The following is a 26,134-nucleotide window of genomic DNA, read 5'->3' as shown; positions in this document are numbered from 1 at the left end:
TTATTCTTGGCTCTGCCACTGCTCTGTTGGGTGATCTTGGCCAAGTCACCTCACAGCTCTGGGCCTCAGTTTCCCCATCTGTTAAATAGCACTAATGATGCTGAGCTCCTTGAAATCTACTGAGGAAAAGCCCCGTAGAAGAACTAGATCTTATTACTGGCACTCCTCTGCCCCAACCATTAGGCCGTACTCCCTTCCTGTTAATGTCAAAACCAGGACGGGCTGGATAGCTCAGGGGGTGAATGATGTAGCCTTTCTTCTCTAGTTCAGTGCTCTGAATGCAAACCCAGGACAGCTCAGTGAAATGAGCTATCTCATTTCAGTTCCTAGGACAGGAATTCACATCCCTGCTAGTTATCTGGTGGCATTCACAACATCGAGGGTAAGGAGTGACTGGATCGTGGAGACTGCCCTAGTCTCCTGTCCCTACATCCAGCTTCCCACAACCGGGTCTTGCTTGAAAGCACATAGGCATGGCAGGAAAGTCTGGCCTGCTGATGCCACGTTGCTCCCATTCCCTGGAGAGCCAGGAGATTTCTGTCCCCAAGTGATGCCCATCTGGCAATTGCTATAATTTAATATCTTGCAGCCCATCTGTTGCACAATGATCCAGAGCTGCCAGGATGGATGGATAACGCAGTAGGCGAGAACGTGCCCTGCCATGCACAGACCCGGGTTGTCACTCCTTGGTCAGACCTGCGCTGGAGGCAGGAGAAAGAGAGGGGAAGGGCAGAGTGCAGCATGCATTGGGCTCTTACATCCCCTAGTGGCTGGTTAGAGGCTTGGAGAAGGAGGAGGAGGAGGAGGAAGAGGCTTGCCCTTCCAGCTAAAGTTTAATTGCACTGCTCTGAGATGTTGCTATGAGGGAGGAAGTATCCCTGCACAGAGCCCCAAGTGAATACAAAAGCCTTCTGCTCCGCAGGCAGGAAGGCTTCAATTTCAAGTTACTGCCTGAGAAACAGACAGCTCCCTCGGGGTGGGCGTTACCAGCATCCAGCTGGACCCAGAACAGGGCCTTTGTGGTGCAGGAAGACACTGGTAAGTCGGGCTGAATAGCACGTTGGAGGGATAATGGGGCACAGAGCCTTTTGCCTCTGGGGTCAGTAGCCTGAATCCAGAGCAGCTACGAGTCACGTTGCTACCACCTGAGGGCTGTTTGGTGCAATGGGCTCGGTGGGTCTCAGCCCAGTTCCCGGGGGACGGGCACCCACATCACAAAAGCCACCAGCCCATCTGGCAGCCTTGTTGGCACTCTTAGCAGAGAGGCCAGAGCAGGGGGTGGAGATGGAATGACCTCCTCCCTGTCAATGGTCAGGCTGGAGGTGCAGTGGTGGGGAAAGGCAGGGAAGCCGAGGGTGGGGAGGTGTCATGAGTGTTAGTCCTGGTCTGTGGAATACCACGTCCGTCTCTGGGGCGGCACTCGGCACCTCCCACCAGTGCCGTGGCCTCGCAATGTCTACTAGAAAAAGCAATATTTAAAGACAGCGAGAATTGCCTACAGTGTCCCTGTCATCTGGAAAGGGATCAGGTCACCCCACAGAGCCAGCGGTACCTCCTGGGCTTCAGACGCAGGCTTGGAGAAGATGAGCAAACTCTAAACTGTGGGCGATGGTGCAATTTCCTATACAAACCAGACTGGATCTCTCCTCTGCTGAGTGGGGCTTCCCTGGGGTCATTCGTCTAAGTCCTCCACCTTCCTATTGTTCGGCTGCTTTCCACGCCAGGGGTTTTCATAGCCTCACTCACAGCTCGGAGCAAAAATCCCCTCAGCACAGCAGAGCTCGGTCTGTGGCACAGCAGAGCAAAACTCACCGCGAGACTCTTCCCTCCACTCCGACCTCCGGGGCTCCTAGCCGACATATTCACGCTACCTGCGACGGGAGAATCTCATGCAAAGAGCTGCACAGAGGATGCCATCTGCAGCACACAATAGCCAATATATTCTGGGATGTGTTCTTGAGCCTCATCTCCTGGCCCCTTATTGATCCATTACCTATTTACATTATGTACAGACACAGAGCACTCTTGCAACAATTTGGATGCTATCTCCATCTCTGCAGTTACAAGGCTCCTGCTGTTCACCTGAGTACCAATGGATTTACAGCTTAGCGTCCGTGCCACGCTAATGCCTGAAGAATTTTTATGTCATGGTCTGTTTCACTCTACAAACTTCAGAGAAAGAGAGAAACGAGGAAAAGCCAGAAAGAAGAAGAATGCTTCTCAGTTTGACAGCACCGTCTATCGGAGGCTTGCAAATCACTGTGCAAGCCTTAATGAATTAAGCTATACAGTCCCTTTTGGTATTTACAGGACTCAGTTTCCTTAGGGTGGAAAATGCCATGGTAAATTTAACAGTTGCAAAGGAGAGATGTCCCGGTTTTAATGACCATTACTGTAGGAAAGTAGCATTGTCACCATTTTATGGATGAGGAAACCAAGGTAGGATAAGTTAAGTGACTTGACCAAGGTCATTTAAAGAATCTGTCAGAACTTGCAAGAGTCCTCATCTCCCGACGCACCGCCCTGAGCTGTAACTATAAGGCCATGACTCTTTCCAGTGACCAAAGAGTAGAAAACGACATCTGCTGGAATTCTGGTCCCCATTGTCTAAGTTACAGTGTCCCGATGTGCCTGTTCCTGACTGCACGCACACAGCACCCGGGGCGTGCTCACAAATTGAGTGTAAGCGCACAGGTTAGGTTTGGAAGCGTTTGTACAAGACACTAGCTCACTCTATGTCGTGATGTCTCCCCCTACTGCCCATGTCTGGCAACTACCACAGCCTGCTACTTGCTGCCTGCTAAAGGAATAGGTAGGGTTTTGTGCATTCAGCACTGAAGATCCTAGTGCAATTGACGCTGATGACCATACTCTAGATGTAGGCAGCCAGGCTAAATCACATGTGCCCTTTTGAAGACAGGGATCCTTACATTTGTATCCATTTCTTTGTAACAAAATAATGCCTTGGTTCTTCCAGTGAAAACCTTCCAACACACAAGCAGAGATTCAAAAAATTCCATTTCTTTAGGATTTGATGGCGCCCCTTACCAGATCTTAAAATCATTCCCATGGGGACCGGGGGGTGGTAGCTACTTAGCGGTGTTGCCGCCACATGATACTAAGGGGCAGAGTTAGAATTCAGCTAGGGAAGAGGCTAGCGTCGTTTATGAAAAAAAAACCCTAAACCTGGAACAGATCATTGTAATGGTGACGCCTCTTCTCTGACCCCACCACCACAGCATCTGGGCCCCTCACAGTCTTTATTCACCCCTGTGCGGCAAGGCAATGCTCATATTCCCATTCTGCAGATGAGGAAACTGAGGCACAGTGAGACTCAAGTGACTTGCCCACGGTTACTCTGTAGCAGACCACGGAACTCCCATGTCCCAGGCTAGTGTCCTAACCACTGGACAATCCTTCCTCTGTTAGAGCTTGTTTGTGTCTCCTCCGCCCCAGCTGGGCATTGGAGATGTGGGGACACGCCTCACGCCAGCAGGGGCTCTGTGCTTGGCCAGGCTTAATGCCTGCTGCGACACCTGGGAGCACGGCTACTGGATCAGCCTTTTCCCTGCCCTGTGCGAGGTCGGTGCTGTGGGCGTGTGCAGCTGGGGAGCAGCGCTACCACCTCACCCCCTGGGGGAGGGAAAGTAGAGCCCCGATTCAGCAAAGCACGTAAAGCACCTGCTTGACTTTCCGCACACGCCTCATTGCTGAATCAGGGGCCAGCCCTGCAGAGTTGACAGGACGCTGATTGCGTCCAGCCCCTGGCCTGGGGTGGGGTGCGCGGGAGAATCCTTGCACTCTTCCCTCTTGCACACCCATGCTGGATCAAGCTGAGATAAGCCCCAAGAGGAGCTCTGCAGAGAATGCAGATGCTTAATCGATCCGATCGGCTGGCAGATTTCGTTCCAAGCACGGGCACTTTTCCTTGGCATCCTTCAGGATAATGCACATGGTTTGCTGTCCAGTGGTGACACAGATGCCCCAGAAATCTATTACTGACTTTCTCAGAGAACAAGAACCAGGAAGTTACTGGCGGTCTGAGCTTTGTGGTCACTCTACTGGCCTATCGAGACTTAACACTGCTGCATTTCTCCTGCTCACCAAGCCCAGGTGGAGCGCCAATATAATTTCATGGAGGAGTCGGGATTTCTGAAGACTAGGAGCAAATCCAAGGTACTGTAGAAGACAGCACAGCACTTGAACAGACACATGTACATCTCCGTGGCATAGACAGTCCAACAATGCAGGCAGCAAAGTCCTGCGGAGCTGCCAGAAGCTATGGCAGACTGGGACTGAAAGTGAAACCCTGGCTGTAGGAGCATTAACCAGCCTCCCACTCAGCCGATTAAATTACAGCCAGACTGTACACCATGCAAACCTTTGATCTTTGATAATCCATCTGCCGAACGCCAAGACAGGACTCAGATACTGAGATTCTGAGGCCTTCAACTCTCTGAAGACAAACCCTGAACAGACCGTGATTGGCATTCGGGCTCCTTTGGGGAGCAGATCTTGCGTTTCTAGGGATTAAATTCCCACTTGGGCAGTATCCACAGAGAGATCTGGATTTATTATCCCCAAAAGGCAGGAGAAAAATGAGTCGATTGGGCAGAGAGTTTTACCTCCAGGACCCCAAATCAGAGATCAGGAGCTAAGTAACTCTTTAAAGAAAAACATGTGTTCCTCATTTAATGGAAAGGGCTGTTAAAAAAAAAAAGGGGGGGGGGGGGAGCAACCCAACCCTTAGATACTAACACTGCAAGGAGCTGTGATTGCTACACAGGAAACCTCACGTGCTCTCCTATCTTTTCCTGTTAGTCTTGATCGGATGGAACATCTGGGAAACCACGGTGAACCACTCTGACCCTTGTGACAGTTAAGGCAGACAAGGAGTATCAAAAAGAATAAGTCTCCGCGTTCTCTAATAAAGAGGCAAACTCTCCAAGGCGGGTTGCAGTGCCAGCCTCTCGCACGTCTCCCTTATTTTGCACTTGGATTTGATTAAAGTTTGCTATCATGAATACACCTTAACACCAGTGACATACAAGCATATGATTGATGCAAACATGAAATCCCGTGTGCTCACAATGCGCCTGTTTCACTCAACCTTCTAATTACCTTACACACTCTCCCCGGGTTACAAAGAAAGACATAAACAGATTAACTAAATTAGGCCAATTAAAGGTTCCCTAATGGAATGAAATGCTTCAGACAAGCTTGAGAGAGAAAAGCGGGCAGGGAGAAGAGAAAGACGAGGCAATGTCAGGCAAATTACACAGAGCTCAGAGAACACCTCCGGACATATAGATCCACAAATAAAAACACAAGCTCCCTTCAACTGCGTTCGCCTTCCTGATGTTTGCTCTTTGCGAGCACGCTAGTGAACTTGAGGTTTATAAAACCGGCACATTTTAAAGTTAATACTGCAGAGCGTATTTGTAGAAAGCAGATGTCGAGTTTCTGAACGCAAATATTTGCATTAGAAACCCGATCGTTAATCTGTGGAATTCGTGGCCACAAGATCTCACAGAGTTTAGCAAGAGTCACAAAGGGATTGGAACCTGAGAGCATCCACAATATCAGACAGGACCAACCATTTTTCTCTATAAAAAGCCTCAGATATTTCTCAGTATAAGTCCTCCAATGCAGCATTCTGGTTCTGCTTTCAATGCTCTCTTTTGTGACAGGCTGTTTTCAAATAAATGGAGAATCTCATTGCTTCAGGCCAAAGATAAACTGTCGTCCTCTTTCGCACTTCACCAACAACCACTTCAACCTTCTCTCATAGATCAATGGATTCAAAGGCCAGAATGGATCATTATAATCATCCAGTCCCAACTCCTGCAAAATACAGTCCCTAGAATTCCACCTCATCATCCATGCGTCATGTCCATCACATTGGCTTGAGCTAAAGCGTCTCTCTTTTGACTTACTGATGGCCACAAGATCCTTGTACAGTTACTTGTCTTGATTGGAAAGTCCAGTTTCTTGGTCATGGTCATTAAATTGCACCAGGCTTGCAACTGAACCAGAGTTATGACCGGACAGACAACAAGGTAGAGTCCACCATCATCTTTCTTACCGAAAGGCTGGAGGAAGTTCTCCTTCGGAGAATCGCAACATGCTATTGTGGGGCCTTTTGACGGACACGCATGCTCTATCGCAGGGCTCAAGGAGCTAACACAGGACCTGATTCAAATTCTGATGAAGCCAATGGGAGTCTTTCTACTGACTATCAATACAAGGACTGGTCCAAACCCAAGCCCTGGTCCAAAATACCATCACACTTTGAGGAAGCCTGGAGCCAAAGCATAGGGGATTTAGCAAACATCAGCATCTGTAATGATATTGCCACAGGCCCATAGACATGCCAGGCAGCTAAAACCCCCAGCACAAGTCTGCAGGTCTACCCGCCTTTGAAGAAGGGGAATCACTCCGCAGAATTTGCATGGCTGACCGTCAACGACAGTAAGGTCTGGCTTTCAGCAGAATCCTTATGGGAAAGTCCAAAATTAGATAAGGAAGACCTTTCTATAAGGCATTTTTTTAACCATCATATAGAATGAAATGGAGAATTATATCCCTCCTATAGAATTCCACAGGACGAGAAAAGCTAAAGAAAGGATATTAAGTCTCTTTTAAATGCTATAGGTTTAATTTCTAAAAATCCCTATTCGTTTTCTACAGAACTCTGTTTCGTCTCACCCCTATTAAATTCTATAGGATGATCGTGGTTTGGTCCTAATGGATTCATATTGGTGCTAAGTAGAGGGTGAGACCTTTTCCCTTGTCTCTCCAGCAGTGAAGGCCACTAGAACATTTGTACTGAATACAGAGGCCACAGTAACAAACCCTGCCTCTATTTTGGGCACGAAGGACCTGGATGGAGCAGAACCAATGCAGTTCTGCTGGGAGCAGAACTTCTCTACTCTACAGCACAGAGCTGTGCTCCCTGGAGATGAGGTGGAGCTGGACTGAGGCAGAAGCAACAGGTCACGAATCCGTAACTATGGAGATCCACCCACTATTCAATCCTTCCCCAAAAAGGGATCATTGCAGCCAAGGAATCTACTCCTGCCTTGAAGCTACGGCAGCATCCCTGGGTCAACGTCACGGGAGTTCAGCAGACTCAGCTCTGAGACTCTCAGCCTTTAGAAGGTGTAATATATCAATGGAAAACTAACAGCATGTTGGCCGCTCCAATCATTATGAAATGTACGTAACAACGCTGTATGTCACATTATGAATACTCTCTCTTTTGGAATCTGTAAACAAACCAAGGAAGCAAAAAAGGTGGGTTTTTTTCCCAGACAAAGGAGAATGGCCAGCACCTCTTGGACTCAAGGGCAAATCAAGCCAGGTGTGCCAAGAACAATGGGCCATTCATTTGCATTGCAAAATCCCAGGAGACTGCAAGAATTAGCATGATGTCAGCTCCCTGGAGGACACAGAGAGCTGAGCCCCCTGGCTTTGAAACCAAAGATTAACTTTGAGGATATCAGGACCTGCTCAAAGACTTGGGGGTAACCATCACAGAGGGACGATGGGGTACAGCATCCTTCAAGCCTTTGAGAGCTGGGTCCTATTAGCCTGGAAGGCAAGAGTTGCTGCAGGGGAGACGGTTTGGGGGGACTCAGGACTGAAAGGGCTGTTGGTGTCGCCCTGGAAGGAGGAGCCAGGCTGGTGGAGGCCAGGGTGAGGCCATGGTGCCATGAGCAGGATGCTGGTGGCAGGGCTCGGAGCCAAAGCTGAACAGCACAAAAGCACCCAGGGCTACAGGGCAGGTGGTGACACCCCCCCCTTACTGGTCTGGGTGAACCCCCAAAGCATCATCAGGGTATATCCTCCTCTGGCACTGGTGATGACATGGACTCGCTGCAGGAACTGGGGAATTCTTACCATGGCTGGACATGAAAACCAGCGTGTTGGGGGGAAATAGCTCAGGATAACCATATCAGAGGAAAATACACTTGATAATACTCTGTAGTGAGGGATACTCAGCATCAGCTGATACAGGAACCCCCCTTGCTAGCATGGTGCCGACCATGGAATGATCCATTCAGGCCAGCACTTTCCAGAGCCAGAGGGGAAAATCAGACCCAGGCTCTGCGCACAATAACTTGGTTCCTTGGTGCCGCTCCAGGTTAAGAGGGTTATCTGAGCAAGGGGGTGGTGAGCATTCGCACCGGCAATACCTTTCTTATCCCGTGGATGCCGTCATCTGGAAGGCTGGTGTGGATGAGGCTGTGCACTTCCGTCAGCTCCGTGATGTCCAGCAGGGGCAAGGGAACCTCTTCAGAGAGCGGGGACATGAGGGACTCCAGCTCATGAGAATCAGACTTGGCGCTGGGCCCGGGTGGTCCCTGCCTGCCCCGGTGACAGGAGCTGTGATTCCCGGCTGCTTGAGAATCCAGGCCTGGCAGAGCCTCCCTGCAGGGGATGGGAAAACAAACAAAAGTTTCCACCTCGGAGGGCAAACAGCCCTGCGCTCCTCTGTCCAGCCAATCGGAGCTCAAGGGGTGTCAGCTCCCAACTCATGAACAGTGGCAGATGCTGGACCAAACTGCCCCTCTCTGCTTGGGCTGTTATCAACAGGACTGGAACTGCTCTGCTGGGCGTAGGGATCGGTGTTAAGGCCCCTGTGCTCGCCACATATGGCCAATACACCCCGAGCCCGTGCTCTGTAACAAGCACAGTGTGCAGATTCTACAACCCGCCCCCTGCCCAGCAGATCACAGCGGCTGGTGCTTAGTGCCCCAGAACGGGAGCGAGAGACAAGGGCACGGATTTACTCTCACTCATGCTTATCACACCCCACGTGACGCGGATGCGTTTAATCATCCCCGTTTTACAGGTGACAGAGGGAGGTTACGTGATGGGGGTGGGTTAGTGGCAGAGCCTGGATGAGACTTCAGGAGCTCCTAGGTCCCAGCCCTGTGCTCAATCCACCCGCTCACAATGCCTCTCTCTAAAACTACGGCTTACGTCAAAAGTCGAGCTTCAAATGATTTCCTTTATAAGCACTTACAGGGCAGGTTCTGACACCCAGGTCAAATCAACAGGACTCGGCCAATATGCCCCGAATGAGGATCTGGCCCCGATCACGCCAACCCACTCCATTACATCAGGAAGAAAGGGAATCCTCTAACAGTCTCCCCTGCTGGAAGCTCACAAAACTGTTCAGAGCATGCTCAGAACGATCAGCCCGGCACCCAAACGCAACGGAGCAGTGTTGTGCATACACCGAGATGAAGAAAAGATAATGTTCTTTGATAGGGCAATTAGCGTTCTATTTTGGTGCAAAAACAATTACTCTAACAATGCAGATTAAAGAAAAGCTACCACAGCAGCATACAAACCAGCCAACCCGCCTGCATTCATCAAAGAGCGCTCCTGGGCGGGCACACCCCTCAAAACAAGGTGACAGAGAAGGAATTCTATATGGCAAGCCGTGGATTATTCTTAGGGCCTGCACCTTTAACTGCCTTAAATTCCATTGTTCTGCAACACAGCCCAGTTCAGTGTGGGAAAGAATCTGACAGGGTTTTCTGTGCTGCTCCCCATCAGAGCTTTGTTCTCCTGGCTGTCCGGATAATGCAACGCATACCTCTGCTTGCTGCTGCGGAAACTGGCACACATACAGAAGAGTATGCAGAGGAGACCTAAGCAGACTCCCACGATGATCCCAGTGACCGAGTGGACATCCAGAACATCTAGTAGGCGAAGGACAGAGTCGAGTCAGCGTCTCAAGCCCTACCGGGAAGAGGACGCAGAGCGTCCGGGGCATTCAGAAAAGCACCAACTTCGGGTGCGTAGATATAAAATGGCCCCGATTACTGGTCCAGAGCTAGTGTTCCCTAAAGCCCAGGGGAAGTGGGAGAAGTGGCCCCACGTTGGGCCCATATCTAACACACGCACCCGCAGAGATACGCAGACAACACACTATTATAAAAAGTACTTGGCAGTGACCGTTGAAGCAGATAAAAGCAACCTGGCACCTGTCTACAATTCAGCTGCCTTAATACTACATGAACTAATACAACCGCTGCAAGGTGGGGAAAGAGAGACAAATTCTTGCCCCGAGATACGGATCGGCAACTGCCACAGACGTCAGCAAGAGCTGCGCACACAGTGAATTTGGCTCAATCCTCTGCATTGGTTTAAACACATTCACGTTCTGTGTATCCCGCGGCGGGATCAGACAGTTTCATGCATTCGCTTAAACACAAAACTAAACGACACTACTAACTAAGGGCAGTTATGGAGCGTGACTCAATGCTCGGAGTGACTCCTCGAGACCAGGGCATGCTTCCTGGGGGAGTAAAAACCGGGCTACCTGACAGCTTCTCGCGAAGCGTGTGCACATCCTTTACGTTCGAGTACGGCCCGGATCCTACAATGGTCTTTGCTCCCATCTTGAAGTAGTACCTGGTGTTGCTCTCCAAGCCACGCACCTCGGTGCTGAAAATATTTCCTGTTCAAAAGCAGGTGAGAAGGTGTAATGTTTAGTTTAGATGCTATCTGGGGGGATTGCAGAACTTTGTTTCATTCTCTTAGCTAGCAGAGTCTGCGAGCCATGTAACATAAAGAGATCCCAGGACAGTTATGAATTAGCTAACATAATTTGCTCGCTAGCAGCCTGACCCTGGCATGTGTGAAACTTTACTCATGTGAGTAATCCCACCGAAGCCTCTCCTGCAGCTGCACTACCTCGTGCTCCTAAGTTCTCGGCTGGACGCAGTATGGAATTCTCTGGCCTGTACTATGCAGGAGGTCGATCCGCTGGCCCCTTCAGGCCTGAAAATCTTGACATTTATGTCATTCCTTGGCCATACCCCTAGACCTCCCCCTCTGTGCTACCATGGATGGAGCCCAATGAGCAATCCCATTGGAGCCAGTGGGAGGACCCTCATGAGTCGAGTTCTCTACATGCTGAACTGTTAGCAGGATCCGATCCCAATCCGCTATGTGCTAACGTTAATTCCTAATGAACATCCATTTCGAAATCGTCAACCACCAGCCTCCACAGTTCAGCTCCATCCATCCCCAGAGATTTCTGACCCTTTCCGTTTTCATAGATTCATAGATTCCAAGGCCAAAAGGCCATTGTGTTCATCTAGTCTAGGAGGGCAAATTACGGCCCGCGGGCCGGATCCGGCCCATCACGGCTTTCAATCCAGCCTGCAGGATTGCCAGCCCCGTGGCGCAGTGGGGCTAAGGCAGGCTCCCTGCCTGCCCTGGCCCCGCGCCACTCCCGGAAGCGGCCGGCACCATGTCCCTGCAGCTCCTGGGGGAGGAAGGGGCAGAGGGCTCCATGAGCTGCCCTCGCCTGCAGGCGCAGCCCCCCGCAGCTCCCATTGGCCGAGAATAGGGAACCGCGGCCAATGGAAGCTTTGGGGGTGGTACCCACAGGTGAGGGCAGCACACAGCAGAGCCGCCTGCCCCACCCCACCCCCAGGAGCCACTGCCGGACATGCCAGCCACTTTCAGGAGTGGTGCAGGGCCAGGGCAGGCAGGGCCATCCTGGAGCAGCCGGGCCAGAGCCCGCACCCTGAACTCCTCCTGCAAGCAGCACCCCAACCCCCTGCCGAGCCCCCTCCCACACTCCACACCCCCTCTTGCACCCCAACCCCCTGCCCCAGTCCTACATTCCCGATCTAGTTTTACAAGTAGCCAGCGATTGAGAATGCACCACATCCCTCGGTAAGTTAATTACCATCACGATGAAAAATGTGCACCTTCTTTCCCGTCTGAATTTGTTTTGCTTCAACTTCCAGCCATTGGATATTGTTCTTTCATCACATTTCTGTTCCCCAGGTAGGTACTCACCAGCCGGGGTCAAGTCACCCCTCAACCTTCTCTTTGTCAAGCTAAATAGATTGAGCTCCACGTGTCAATCGCTATAAGGCAGGTTTTCTAATCCTTTAATCATTCTCGTGGCTCTTCCCTGACCCTCTCCCATTTGTCAGAATGCAGAACTGGCCGCAGTATTTCCAAAATGGTTGCGCCAGTGTCACTACTGAGGTCATATCACCTCCCTATTCCTGCTGAGATTTCCCTCTTTGTGCATCAAGGATCGCATTAGCCCTTTTGGCCACTGTGTTCCGCTGATTACCCAAGCCCTTTCCAGAGTCACTGCTTCCCAGGCTTGAGTCCCCCATCCTGGAAGCAGGCTACATTCTTTGGGCCTAGGTATCTAATTCTGTGTTTGGCCGTACTGAAAGGCATATCATTTGCTTGCGCCCAGCTCACTGAGCAATCCAGATCACTCTTCCTTATTTACCCCTCCCCCAAGCTGTTTGTCATCTCTACACCTTGTCAGTAGTGAGTTTATCTTTTCTTCCAGGTCATTGATAAAAATATTAAGTAGCATAGGGCCAAGAACTGATCGCTGTGGAAGTCCACTAGAAATACACCCGCTGGAAGCTGATTCCCCGTTTGCAGTTACATTTTGAGACCTAGCGGTCAGGCAGGTTTTAACCCATTTAATGTGTGCCCTGTTGACAGGGCCGGCTCTAGCTTTTTTGCCGCCCCAGGCAAAAAAGCCTCCAGTCGCCCCACTCCACCCCCCCCAGAGCGCGGCAGGGAAGGGTGCCGAGCCTGGCCACGGGCCACTCTCCTCGACTGGCCGGAGCGCCGGGGGGAGGGTGGCGAGCCCAGTCGTGGCCCTGTTCTCCCTGGCGGCCGGAGCGCCGTGGGGAGGGTGGCGAGCCCAGTCGTGGCCCCGTTCTCCCTGGCGGCCAGAGCGCCGGGGGAGGGCGGCGAGCCCGCTGCGGCTCCGCTCTCCCCAGCGGCCGGAGCTGGAGCACCGCGCCGCGCTGCCCTCCTCCAGGTGCCGCCCCAAGCACAATCTTGATGGGCTGGTGCCTGGAGCCGGCCCTGCCTGTTGATTTTGTATCCTTCTGTCTTCTCATTCAAAAGCTCAGTTCTCCTTCAGGGCAATGGGTGAATAAACTGCAAGAAACGACCAGCTGAGCTCTTAACGTCTCGCTGCACCTTACACGCAGCATTTCCGCTCGCTGGCATGGGCTTCACCTCCCCAGCCAGCAGCTTCACCCGGACACCGTTCTCTATCACATGAAAACCGCCACACACAGGAGCGACCTGGTTTTGCAGAGGGCCTCCGGGATGATCTCAGGTGGCCGATGTGCTCACAGCCTCTAGCTCACAGGGCTAGATTCTGAACAGCTACAAACATGGAGCTTTTTCTTTCAACCCCCGACCCACCCGCTTTCCTCCTTTCTTATCTCTGAGCCACAGCCTTGATGCTCCGTCAACACAAAGTTCTTTCACTGCCTAGCGAGAGCGTCTTGTCTCTCTGCAGCCAGGAAACGAAGGGCACCCAAGAGCCTTGCTAAAGAGGCAAGAAAACCCACCTGCTTCCAAACACACCACCTCTCCCACACGTCTCTTCTCAGTGCGCATGCTCTGCTCTCAGCTGTGGGTCTCCTCTGCTGCCGCTATTTCTAATTGTATTGCAGGCTAGCGCAGCCTTTCCTCAACGTTCTCTGTCCCCCAGCTCATTAGACTTCTCTGTTATCCGTGTTTAGAGGCCGGACAGCAGAGACGCAGGACTCCCGTCAGAAAGCAGAGAGGGCAAGGCAAATGGGGGGATTCTGAACTGACATTTATTAGTGCCCAACTAGGATTGAAGTCAACGCACCTCCGCTCTGGACCCGGCCCAATGGACACACTCCTGAGCTACTCCTGGTGCTCACCTTCTTTCCTCAGCAGAGTCCACATGTCGTCGGGCTGCGTGTTGTTTGCATTATACAGGATGACATACTCCACGATGATGCCGTTGGGTTCGACTGGAGGACACCAATGCACCTGCACGGCGTATGGGTTGATTGGATGCAGCCTGAGGTCGGACGGTGGCGTCGACGGCCCTGGAGAGACAAAGGATATGACGACTGCCCCAAACGTGCAACAGGAACCAAAGGGGAACCACGCCTCCAATTTGGTGCCCCCCAAAGCGGGCACGTGCCAAAGCTGCATTTGCAGATGGGAGTTGGGTGGCCGGATGCGCACCGAAGTGATCTGCACGCACCAGGCAGACACGAGCCTACTTTGGTGGATGCAAATGGTGCACAAACAGGGCTGCTCATTGTTGACTTTGGAGCTGAATGGAAGGGTGTGCTCTCTGCAGCACAAACAATGGGGAGTTTGTCTGTCTTGGCCAGCGAGCTAAGGAGTAGCAGGAAAACACGGGTGTAGCTGCCCAGCTCAGTCAGAAATACAGCATTAAAATACACCAAAGCTTTTCTTATCCTTGGGCAAGGGATCCTCCGAGCTCCCTGCCCCCTTCTGGTTTGTAATTCCCCCGCCCGCAAAGCTCTCTTATCACCACAGCTAGATGGGACCCACCCTCCAAAGTCGGTTAACTCCACTCCCAAAACAGCCACTGGAGGTTGCTATTGGACAAGAGAGGTTATCCCCTGACTTACCAGAGCTAGCAGTGCTCTCAGCCTCTGCCAACTCCTGCCACTGTCTCTACACCACCATGCTGGGCTCAGCGACCCATTTTGACAACATCTGTCAGCATTAGCCAGGACCCATCGCTCAAAGCAATCCCCAGGGCAGCTCAATTCCTCACTAGAAAGCAGTATTTCTCAGAGAAAATCCACCTCCCTCCCCCAAACAAAAGAAAACTCAAATCTGAAATAAACACATTTGCCCTGATTTGTATCAATTGCTCTTCTCGAGTTCTGCTTCCATTCCTCTGTGCTTACAAAGCCAACTCCAGTGGCAGCATCTTGTCAGCGGGCTTTGGGATGGCTCTCAGCCTCCACTGATGCAAAAAGAGAACTGAGGGCCGACAAGTGACAGCGAGCCGGATGCCCAAGCATTTCATCGTACAAATACATTACATCTGCTGAGTGAGTGCGCAGAGGGAACGACAGAACTGGCAGCTGAAAATGGTCTTCAGAGATTTACATCCACTAGTGGGCAAGGCACAGGAGGTGAGACTGGCCTTCCTCCAATCAGGGAGAGCACCGTGAGTTTGGGATTTATTTTCACCGCGTTGCCATACTTACGGTCAGGAAGGGTGAACCTCTCCACCACGCTGCCGAACGGTCCGTCAATCCCAACTCCATTAGACTGGACTGCAAACTCATATTTGGTGTAAGGTTTCAATCCGCTGATGAGAATACCTTCATCAGAACTGCCAAGGAACGCAGACACACAGGGCAGATTAACGCAGGCCGGGGTCCCATCGCCTTACCAGGAGTCCGTGGGCCAGAAAAGATGTGGGTGCAATGGAGTGGATCAAAGCGGCAGTGCTCCCACCTCTCACGAGTCTATCACAAGTCTCACTCTCTTTCATATGTTTCTTAAAGTCCAAGTTCCAGGAGTCATGGGATTACGTGAGAATCACGTATGTTTCTAGCCTTCATGGCTGTTCATTTATTTATGATTTTCTTGCAGAGAAAAGCTTGAAACCGTGATGCCGCTAAAGCCTCAAAACCCAGAAAACAAATATACGAGCCACCCCAAATGTATTATATATATATTTTTAAATGTCATGATTTTTAAACCAAAACCCAATTTTGGGGAGCCTGATGAGTCATGATCTTTGAATATTTGGGGCTGACAATACTGCAACTGGCTTTATCCTTAATATAAAGACATGGGAACTACAGATCCCAGCATGCAGTGCAGCCTGACCCCTACAAATCAAGATGGAAAAATGCCTGCTTTCTCCTAAGCCCCATCTCTGTGTTTCAGATACGGCCCGTTCTCCAGGAGCCACTTTTTGCCCAGCCCTGATTTAGAATTGAGCAAATGGATACAAGTCAGAGTCACATGCGCCCTGGCCGTAGAAAGGCGCAGGGTCTACTAAACCACCCAGCCGCGAGGTTTCCCACGTATTTCTCCTGCATGCTTGTTTTCTTTCCACCAAGGAAGCCGTTGGGTCGCTCGGCCTGTTGCGCGACACTCTTACCTGGTGTAGTAAGTGACAAGAGAGGCGTTTTTCAGTCCCCAAGGGCTGAACCGCACGGTGTAATTGACGATCTTGACCGTGGTGAAGTCTGGTTTCTTCCACCTGAGCCAAATCGAGGTCGAACTGTTGGACTCTGCATAGACCTGGGCTGGGGGCAGTGGGGGGCCCTTCTGAACTGGAGGGTCTATGGTACATGAAGGAAGAAGAAAGAAATACACAAGTGTAAGTGGCATGGGAGAGAGAAGAGCAGTCACTGCTGGTGAATCGAGAGGAGGATGGGCCCAGTGGTTAGAGCACTAGCCTGGGCTCAATTCTCTATTCTGACACAGGCTTCCTATTTGACCTTGGGCAAGTCACTTGGTTACTCTCTGCCTCAGTTCCCCATCTGTGCAATGGGGATAAGTGCCCTGCCTCCCAGGGTGTGCGAGGATAAATCAATTAAAGATTGCCAGGTGCTCAGATACAATGGTACTGGGCAACATAAGTACCACGATTTAGTCATGGAGATCACAGAAGTCACAGAATCCGTGACTTCCAGCGACCTCCGTGATTTCAGCCTGCGGCAGTGGGGAGCTGCAGTGTACCCCTGCCGCCTCTGGCGGCCCCCGGAGCTCCCGGCCCTCGGGGGCAGCAGGGGAACCCCTGAACTCCCAGCCATTGTGGGTGTGGGCGGTAGGGGAACCCCTAAGCTCTCGGCCACTGCAGCTGGTGTGGGACCCCTGGAGCTGCGGACGGCAGGGGTACCCCGCAGCCCCCAGCTGCTGCAGGTGGTGGGGGCCTTGGCATCTCCCAGCCATGACCTTGAGCTCTGATACCCAACCTGCAGTGGGGGCCCCCGGAGCTCCTAGCCCCTGGACAGCTGCCCCGCTGTAGGCATCCACAGATCCCCATTTTGTCTCAGGGATTTTTAGTAAAAGTCAGGGTTAGGTCATGGCTTCCATGAATTTTTCTTTATTACCCATGACCTGCCCGTGACTTTTACTAAAAATATCCGTGACAAAATCTTCGCCTTAATCACGAACAGATAGAATACGCTTTGAGAATCACAATCATAGCCTAATTTCACCACGAAGGGAAACGAATAATGAAACTGATACATATGTCTGTATTATTTATCTGTATTACCCTAGTGCCCCGGGTCGTGTTATATCAGAGTAGAGGTGTATCTTGCATCTCCAATACAGCTCCCGCAATGTTTCTCAGAAATAGGGTGACCAGATGTCCTGATTTTTGGGTCTTTTTCTTATATAGGGTCCTATTGCCCTCCACCCCATTCTGATTTTTCACACTTGCTGTCTTGGTCACCCTACTCAGAAAGGGGGTGGAGGGTGGTGGGGAGGGTGGGGTAAAGGCCATCTGAGTTCAGTGGCACCCAATCATAGTAATAGAGAGTGGGGACATTTCCACCCCCTTCAAGATGCTTTACTATGAACAATTAAGGTTGATCCCGTAATGCGTTGAGCACTCCAGCCAGCTCCTAAGGAACACTTTTTGGGGGCTCTAAAAATTCGGATGGCCCCGCTCATTCTCAACTGGGAATGATTATGTTGGACACCAGTGCTAGATCACAACTCTTGTCTTTGGTTCCTAAACGTCTGCCTCCATATCTTTATCCCGTTCACTCTCTTAGAACCAGGGGCAGAGCAGAAGAGAGAAGAACATGCAGGCAGAAGGTCGCGGGTGAAATAGCTAGGAACTGCCCTATGAAGTATTTCTTACCTACTGCGGTCACGGGTGCCTTTTCCGTTTTGCCCTTCCATACAGCCGCGTAGCCATCCTCGTGCTTATTGAATGCCACCAGCTTCACCTCATAGAGTCTCCCCGGGGCTGGAAAAATGAACGTTTTTGGTTGCAAAAATCATTCAGCAGAAGTTCATCTTCACCCAATCTCAACAGAGCTGCACTGGCTTACAACCATTCGGATTCCATGTTCAGATATTAGCTAATTCATCAAGCCACCACCACCCTACAAAGTGTTATCATCCCCATTTTATCACTGGGGAAACCAAGGCCAAGGGAAGCAAGGTGACTTGCTCAGGGTCACAGATTGAGTCAGTGGCAGAGCCAATATAATAAGAACTCACGATTTCCTGATCCCCAATCCTGTGTGCTCGCCTCTACCATGGAAGATAGCATCATGCTGCATTAAAGCTTCATCACGACATGGTCCCACAGCGCAAGATGACTGTGTTTAAAAGGTCCCGGAAGTTGTTTGAGGAGCTATGAATGTCCTGCAAGCATTGGAGTAGGATTATCTGGGAAAACTCTGATGGGGTGGTAACCCAATGGCCTCTCCAAAGCGAGGTGACACATTACTACTCTTTGCTCCAGTTGCTTTACCCAGTAATTTAGGGCCTGATCCTATTAATTGCTTAGATACTGCACTAACAAGTGCTCTACGAAATATCTCAGAGCTTACACCCTTTTGCTCCCATCCAAGACCAACCTACCACAGAAGACAAGTGTGTTTATTTCTCTCTCTCTCTCTCTCTCTCTCACACACACACACACGTATGTGTACTAAAGCTGACCCTCCAAAGTAAACAAAAGCTTCACATTGAATTTATCCTTGTAACTCAGCAACACCCTTGCAAATCTACAAAACGCTGCGAGCTTCATTTTCCAATCACCCTCTAATTATGCAGGGGGCCCTTCAGCGGCCCCTGAGCCTGGTGGGAGAAGGTCTCTCAAAGCGATTCCTGGTGTGACTGTGCCAGTAACCTCTGCTCAGGGAAAGCCCGGTTCATGTATTCAGAAGGATACGTTGTACAGCTACCGGGGCGGATTTTTAAAGACACAGCGCTGGATCCTGCAATTCCTTGCACCCTGAAAATGTCTATTAAAGTCAACAAGAGTTTTTGGTGCACACAGAAGCATAGGATCCGTCCCAATCTGTCTCATCTACCAAGAGAGATTCTTACAGTCAGAAAAACTCTGGTGCGCACCACAACAAACGGAGCCTACCGCTTTCTCAGACACAGCTGCTTTAATAATAAAGTCAGGCGCCTTCAGAAAGGAAACAGAGATCCCCGTTTCAAGGGCAATTCTTCCACTGACCCCAAACGGGGTTGCAGGAAAAGGCCCAGAATATCTCCCAGCAGCATTAGCTGCGCTTTCGTTAGTTCCTACAACGGACACCAAACTTAGCTCACACAGTCCAAAAGGTCGTTGCAAAGCTTGCCTGCCTCTTTCTTCTCGTCTTTCACAAACTAGAAGCCTCTCCTGCCATGTTGGGGGACATTTTAGCAGGGATGTTTATTCAAGGAAACTACTTAAAAGATTCAAAGTTTTTAAATAGAGGGAAACTGGCAATTCTCTCTGGACATCTAGTCCCTTGTTCAGAAAGGCGCTGAAAGCAGCCCACAGTCTCTTTGGTTCCCTCGGCTGCATTTAGCTGACGAAGTTTGTTAATTAGGGACGTGCCTATTCATCCCCTGCCCCGATGGCTCACCGGCTCCCTTGCCGTGCCAATGTAAGCAGCACAAAGCCCGTCTCGCTGATGCCAATTTTATTATTACTGCTCCAATTATGCTCCCAGGGCCTATTGGTGCCAATTACCCAAAGGGTGCGTGGAAGGCTGCCCCTGCTTCACAATAGGTGTTCACGTTCGGAATCTAAAAACAGTTCGGCCACATTTTCCTCGCTGAAAAGCTCCCCAAAGCAAACACAGTTTTGTCTCCCTCAAAAGCCGCCTGGGTGTTGCGCGATGATGAAAACAGACCGGCTGACCTGCATTCATGCCTCCTCTGAAATTCACTGAGGCGGGGGCTATCATTGTTGGACTACAGAGTCGCTGAGTTCTCAGGCTCAGGGGCACGGAACTGATCAGTGGCCCTGCTCCCCGTACGCCTGCTCAGAGTTTCACTCTGTGTGTTACTTTCTCAGCTTCACAAAAGCTTCCGAGAGGAACCTTGGGAAATGAGTCTGGTTTGGGGAGAGGAGAGTCAGGGCAATAAGGAAGATGGTAGTGGACAACCTGCATTGGAAGAAACAGCACAAAGACAGGAAGGAAAGGCCAAGTCTTACTGTGCCCGCAAACACTGTTAACACAGTAACAACTTTTTCCTTTTAAACATTGTGGCCAAAATTTTCCAACAATCGGAGCCTAAAGTCAGGCTCCTAAATCCCCATTTAGGCACTTAACTGAGTGGCCAGATTTCCAGGAGTGCCAGTATCCAGCAGATCCCATTGACACCAGAAGTTGCAGCCGGGTGCTCAGTACTTATATAGGAATTGCCAGACTGGATCAGACCTGAGGTCCATCTAGCCCAGTCTGTGACCGTGGCCAGCGCCAGATGCTTCAGAGGAAGGTACAGGAAACCATACAGCAAGCGGACGTGATACTCTGCTTCTCATTCTGATCTCTAATAGAGATTGTGAAACACGAGGTTTGATACTGCAAACTTTCCGCAAGGGGCAACAGTTATAACTCTGGAGATTCTTAGCATCAATTTTTGCCACTTATGCAAACTAGAAGCGGGGATGTGTATCTGCAACCCCCGGCACACGAATCCGGATCATTTCCACTGCACCACCTGAAAATCAGGCCACGTTGGATTTCGAAGGCTCCTGTTTCTTATAATTGAGCCCCAGAAGTTCAGTATCTGAAAGCTTACAGGATACTTGTCAAGCTTTGCTATTGAAGCTAGCAGGCAGGGTGAAAACAGATAGATTTCGTCGCATCCCCTCATATATGTGAATGCCTATATTAAATTGATCCAGAAGAATCTACTCTGCATCGCTTCAAATATGGCATCTGGATGGCTGTGATATTTCCAATAGACTAATATATATTTTTGCATTCATTTTTTTAAGGGCTCGTTAAGCGTTGACTCTCCCACCTTTCTCAGGCTAAGAAGTACCTGGTACCGCTCCCAAAGTAAGGTACTACTTACTAGCCATTAACATGGATGGCGGAATTAGAACCTCAGTGTTTCTTTTTCTTCTAGATCCCGGCCCGGGTTGTTGCATTCTGTTACTAGTGATTAATTGCTAGAGTCAGACCTAGAATGTCCACTGAAATCAATGAGCGTTCTTGGAGCTCAGCACGTATCAGGGTTAAGCCCGGAATGACAGACTTGTGTTGATTACAATGTCCCATTTCTCCTATTTCCTGCACCATGATTTTCCTGACTCTGTTCCCTTTTTAATACTTTGCAGTTCCTTATCCAACCCCTCGTCTCAACTGAATTGCAATAGTCTCGCCAAGTGCCAGATTGTGCAATCCTGACTCGCACACGTAACCTCAACGAAATCAACACCTGCTTGTGTGCGCGGGCACTCACCAGTGCAAGGGTTGCACAGTCTAGCCTTAAATTAGCACGCTCATACTTTGACTCTTGATGGGGGTTCACATTCCCCTGCCTTCCCCGCCACCTTTGCATTCTCAGCGAATGCTAGGTGCTTCTACCCCTTCCCTTTTCCTAGCCCCCAGGAGCACGTCATTCCACAGAAAAGCAAAAGAGGACGCCCCCAACTGGAAGACATTTCAGCCTCTTCATGAAGTTACGATAGTTAATCCACACCAGCCCCAGCATAAGGAAACCATCAAGAGATGAGTGATGCCCAGATTTAAGGAAGTAATTACGGATGAACAAGTGATGTTCTGAGCACTGATGTGCCAGAGCATTTGGAACCAATTCAGATCATTCCTGAGCCACTCTCCTCGCTAGTTTGTCAGTGGTAAGGACAGGACATGATGTACAGATGTGGTTTCCTCAGTGCAGTAATTACAGATCTAAATTCTTCAGGTGACTTGTAACTGTTAACACCCTCTCCAGGCTATGAGTAGACATAGCTGTAACGCAATTCTAGAGGGGGAAGTTTATTTAGTGGTGACACAAGTTAGCCTCCCAGGTCCTATATACTGACTGTTAAACCATCCATAATATATGTTAGGTGTGTAAATCAAGCTGGCACGCACACTCAGACTGCTGTTTCAACAGCTGGCCTTTGTCAACAAAGCAAAATGCTGCATTATATGGGGCCCGATCCTCAGCTGGGGAAAATCAGCACAACTGCATTGACTTCCAGGGAGTTATGCTGATTTTACACTAGCTGAAGATCAGTCCCATAGAGCCCCACATATTGTAGCTCTGAGTCTAGTAATTAACCAACTAGTTACAGGATGCGACAATTACAAGGGTGAGCCATGGGGCAGAGGAGGTAAACAGTCTAAGTAGGAGAGTCCTATTTCAAGAGTACATGTGGCATGTCTGATTTCTTATCAGTTGGTTAATTAACTAATTACTCTATACTATACAGACAGTCTATTGTTGTAAATGGTTACAAGCATCTTGTTGGCTAAGGTTATCTTTCAGATCTGATTGCTAGGATTCAGACTCATTCTCTGACCACCAGGTCTGAACCTTTTGGCCTCAATTTTCCTCCTCTGTAAAATGGGGGAAATGATACCGACCTCAGAGAGGTGTGGTGAGGATTAACTCATGGTTGTATTTTAATCTGGAGCAGACATCTCAGGTGCTTTTTAACCTTAAGTAACAAACACGCTTGGCTGCATTAGAGATGCATCTTACATACACTGTAGGTGAGAGAGCAGTATGATTGCTCAGAGCTCCAGTATGAAACTGGAGAAAAGCCTGTTGAGAGTCTTTGGGTTAAGTTTAGAGGCAAGAAAAACAAGGGTGCTGTCGTGGTGGGCATCTGCTATAGACCACCAGACCAGGAGGAGGAGGTAGACAAGGCTTTCTTCGGACAACTAACAGAAGCTTCCAGATCACAGGCCCTGGTTCTCATGGGGGAATTCAATCCCCTGACATCTGCTGGGAGAGCAATACAGCAGTGCACAGACAATCCAGGAAGTTTTTGGAGAGTGTTGGGGACAATTTCCTGGTGCAAGTGCTGGAGGAACCAACTAGGGGCTGTGCTCCTCTTGACCTGCTGCTCACAAACAGGGAAGAATTGGTAGGGGAAGTAGAAGTGGGTGGCAACATGGGCAGCAGTGACCATGAGATGGTTGAGTTCAGGATCCTGACAAAAGGAAGAAAGGAGAGCAGCAGAATATGGTCCCTGGACTTCAGAAAAGCAGACTTTGACTCCCTCAGGGAACTGATGGGCAGGATCCCCTGGGAGGCTAATTGACGGGGAAAGGAGTCCAGGAGAGCTGGCTGTATTTTAAAGAAGGCTTATTGAGGACGCAGGAACAAACCATCCCAATGTGCAGAAAGAATAGTAAATATGGCAGGCGACCAGCTTGGCTTAACAGAGAAATCTTCGGTGAGATTAAACACAAAAAGAAAGCTTACAAGAAGTGGAAACTTGGACAGATGACTAGGGAGGAATATAAAAATATTGCTCGAGCATGCAGGGGTGTAATCGGGAAGGCCAAAGCACAATTGGAGTTGCCGCTAGCAAGGGATGTGAAGAGTAACAAGAAGGGTTTCTACAGGTATGTTAGAAACAAGAAGGCAGCCAGGGAAAGTGTGGGACCCTTACTGAATGGGGGAGGCAACCTAGTGACAGAGGATGTGGAAAAAGCTGAAGTACTCAATGCTTTTTTTGCCTCGCTCTTCACAGACAAGGTCAGCTCCCAGACTGCTGCACTGGGCAGCACAGTATGAGGAGGAAGTGACCAGCCCTCAGTTGTGAAAGAACAGGTTAAGGACTATTTAGAAAAGCTGGACATGCACAAGTCCATGGGGCCAGATGCAATGCATCTGAGGGTGCTGAGGGAGTTGGCTGATGGGATTGCAGAGCCATTGGCCATTATCTTTGAAAACTCGTGGCGATCGGGGGAGGTCCCAGACAATTGGAAAAAGGCAAATATAGTGCCCATCTTTAAAAAAGGGAAGAAGGAGAATCCGGGGAACTACACACTGGTCAGCCTGACCTGAGTCCCTGGAAAAATCATGGAGCAGGTCCTCAAGGAATCCATTTTGAAACACTTGGAGGAGAGGAAGGTGATCAGGAACAGTCCACATGGATTCACCAAGGGCAAGTCATGCCTGAGCAACCTGATGGCCTTCTATGATGAGATAACTGGCTCTGTGGATACGGGGAAAGTAATGGACGTGATATACCTTGACTTTTAGCAAAGCTTTTGATACAGTCTCCTGAAGTATTCTTGCTAGCAAGTTAAAAAAGTATGGATTGGATGAATGGACTATAAGGTGGATAGAAAGCTGGCTAGATCATCGGGCTCAGCAGGTAGTGATCAACGGCTCGATGTCTAGTTGGCAGCTGGTATCAAGCGGAGTGCCCCAGGGTCGGTCCTGGGGCTGGTTCTGTTCAACATCTTCATTAATGATCTGGATGATGGGATGGATTGCACCCTCAGCAAGTTTGCAGATGACACTAAGCTGGGGGGAGAGGTAGATATGTTGGAGGGTAGGGATAGGGTCCAGAGTGACCTAGACAAATTGGAGGATTGGGCCAAAAGAAATCGAATGAGGTTCAACAAGGATAAGTGCAGAGTCCTGCACTTAGGACAGAAGAATCCCATGCACTGCTACAGGCTGGGGACCAACTGGCTAAGCGGCAGTTCTGCAGAAAAGGACCTGGGGATTACAGTGGACGAGAAGCTGGATATGAGTTAACAGTGTGCCCTTGTTGCCAAGAAAGGATGTAGACAAATTGGAGAGAGTCCAGAGGAGGGCAACAAAAATGATTAGGGGGCTGGGGTACATGACTTATGAGGAGAGGCTGAAGGAATTGGGGTTATTTAGTCTGCAGAAGAGAAGAGTGACGGGATTTGATAGCAGCAGGGGGTTCCAAAGAGGATGGAGCTCGGCTGTTCTCAGTGGTGGCAGATGACAGAGCAAAAAGCAATGATCTCAAGTTGCAGTGGAGGAGGTCTAGGTTGGGTATTAGGAAAAACTATTTCAGTAGGAGGGTGGTGAAGCACTGGAATGGGTTACCTAGGGAGGTAGTAGAATCTCCTTCATTAGAGGTTTTTAAGGTCAGGCTTGACAAAGCCCTGGCTGGGATGATTTAGTTGGGGTTGGTCCTGCTTTGAGCAGGGAATTGGACTAGATGACCTCCTGCGGTCTCTTCCAATCCTAATCTTCTATGATTCTATGAGAGGTTCTTAGAAATATGTAGGTGGGAACAGATGATTGTTCTAAGCTGAGTTTTGAGATACGAACGTAGGATACACCAACCATTTCAATTTGTGCTTCACCAGATATAATTTAATCACTGATTAGAGAATCATCTGCCACTACATTAGCTTTCAGGAGTTTCTGCGTTTTAATATTTAATATTATGAAAATGATTTAGTACTTGGATCCTGCACTGACAGGTGGTCTTACAAGTACCTGAAAGAGACAGAGATTAATTTCTGCCCCCTAAGCTCTCAGTACACTCATCCCTGCAACAGTTGGCTAAAGATTTAACAGTGGGAGGAGCTTTAGAACTCAAGTACATTCAGACTCTGTAGTAGTAGAAAAAGCAGTAGTAAAAGACTCTGTAAGATGCAATGGTACATCTGAAGGGCTTGCAGCCAAAGAACTTTGCCCCTTCTTAGAAGTTCTTCATCACGACCTCCTTGCACTGCAAGGTGGAACTGCAGTGCCAGTGCATGTTGGTAAGAAGTAGACTTTACCAGCTAACCTAGTCGAGTTAATTCATACTGCTTCACTTTCTTCTTTAGCTTTATGGGCCCCACATCCCAGCTCTCCTCTTCCGTGCCTTCTGAGGGGTTTTCGTCACTTGACTCTTCCGTGCCCACTTCCCGGTAGTATAGCTTGTAGCCTGAAATCTGGGCATGGTTGGCTGGGGGCTGCCACGTGACCAGGAGGGATTCCATTTTCGCTCGGACTTTTAATTCGGTCGGGGCAAACGGAACTAGAAAAACAAGAGGAAAGAAACCCACATTTCAGCAACTCCTCGGTGTTTCCTTGCTTTGCTAAGGGGCTTCCTTCTCTCCACCTCTGAAGGACACGCAGGGTCTGTCCCAGTGAGGGGACATGCCCCTGAAGTGCCAGAGAGGAGCGGTGATGATTCTGTCACTGAATGGGCCAACCAGATGACCACAGAATAACAGAATTGATGTTCATCTACATAGCAAGGGGGTGCAGAGTAGCAGATAGAGCTGGTGACTGAGATCTACTGCGGTGGGGTGGGGTTTACCTGCCCTATTTTGAGTTAACTACAGCACCACTTTTACCGGCTGCTGCCTGTTGGCTCTGCGTTCATCTCTGTATGTCGATTTTGCCTACCCACTTC

The 26,134-nt window shown here is 49.8% G+C and overlaps 1 protein-coding gene across 2 annotated transcripts in view; it reads right to left on the bottom strand.

Moving 5' to 3' along the window:
* The window catches only part of IGDCC4 (immunoglobulin superfamily DCC subclass member 4), a 166,294-nt gene that overhangs the window by 14,641 nt on the left and 125,519 nt on the right, over positions 1–26,134 (bottom strand). For both annotated transcript variants that reach the window (XM_054043154.1, XM_054043155.1), the window contains 8 exons: positions 25,520–25,753; positions 17,669–17,776; positions 15,950–16,133; positions 15,042–15,169; positions 13,722–13,892; positions 10,340–10,477; positions 9,611–9,716; positions 8,199–8,433 (listed from right to left, as the gene is read on the bottom strand). In XM_054043154.1, the coding sequence (XP_053899129.1) occupies positions 8,199–8,433; positions 9,611–9,716; positions 10,340–10,477; positions 13,722–13,892; positions 15,042–15,169; positions 15,950–16,133; positions 17,669–17,776; positions 25,520–25,753 (1,304 nt within the window). The remainder of the gene's footprint in view (positions 1–8,198; positions 8,434–9,610; positions 9,717–10,339; positions 10,478–13,721; positions 13,893–15,041; positions 15,170–15,949; positions 16,134–17,668; positions 17,777–25,519; positions 25,754–26,134) is intronic.

This window comes from Malaclemys terrapin, chromosome 10 (assembly GCF_027887155.1).
Source record: "Malaclemys terrapin pileata isolate rMalTer1 chromosome 10, rMalTer1.hap1, whole genome shotgun sequence".
Classification (NCBI taxonomy): domain Eukaryota; kingdom Metazoa; phylum Chordata; order Testudines; family Emydidae; genus Malaclemys; species Malaclemys terrapin.
The sequence above is the reverse complement of the archived record's forward strand: the minus strand, read 5'-3'. Positions and strand labels throughout refer to the sequence as shown.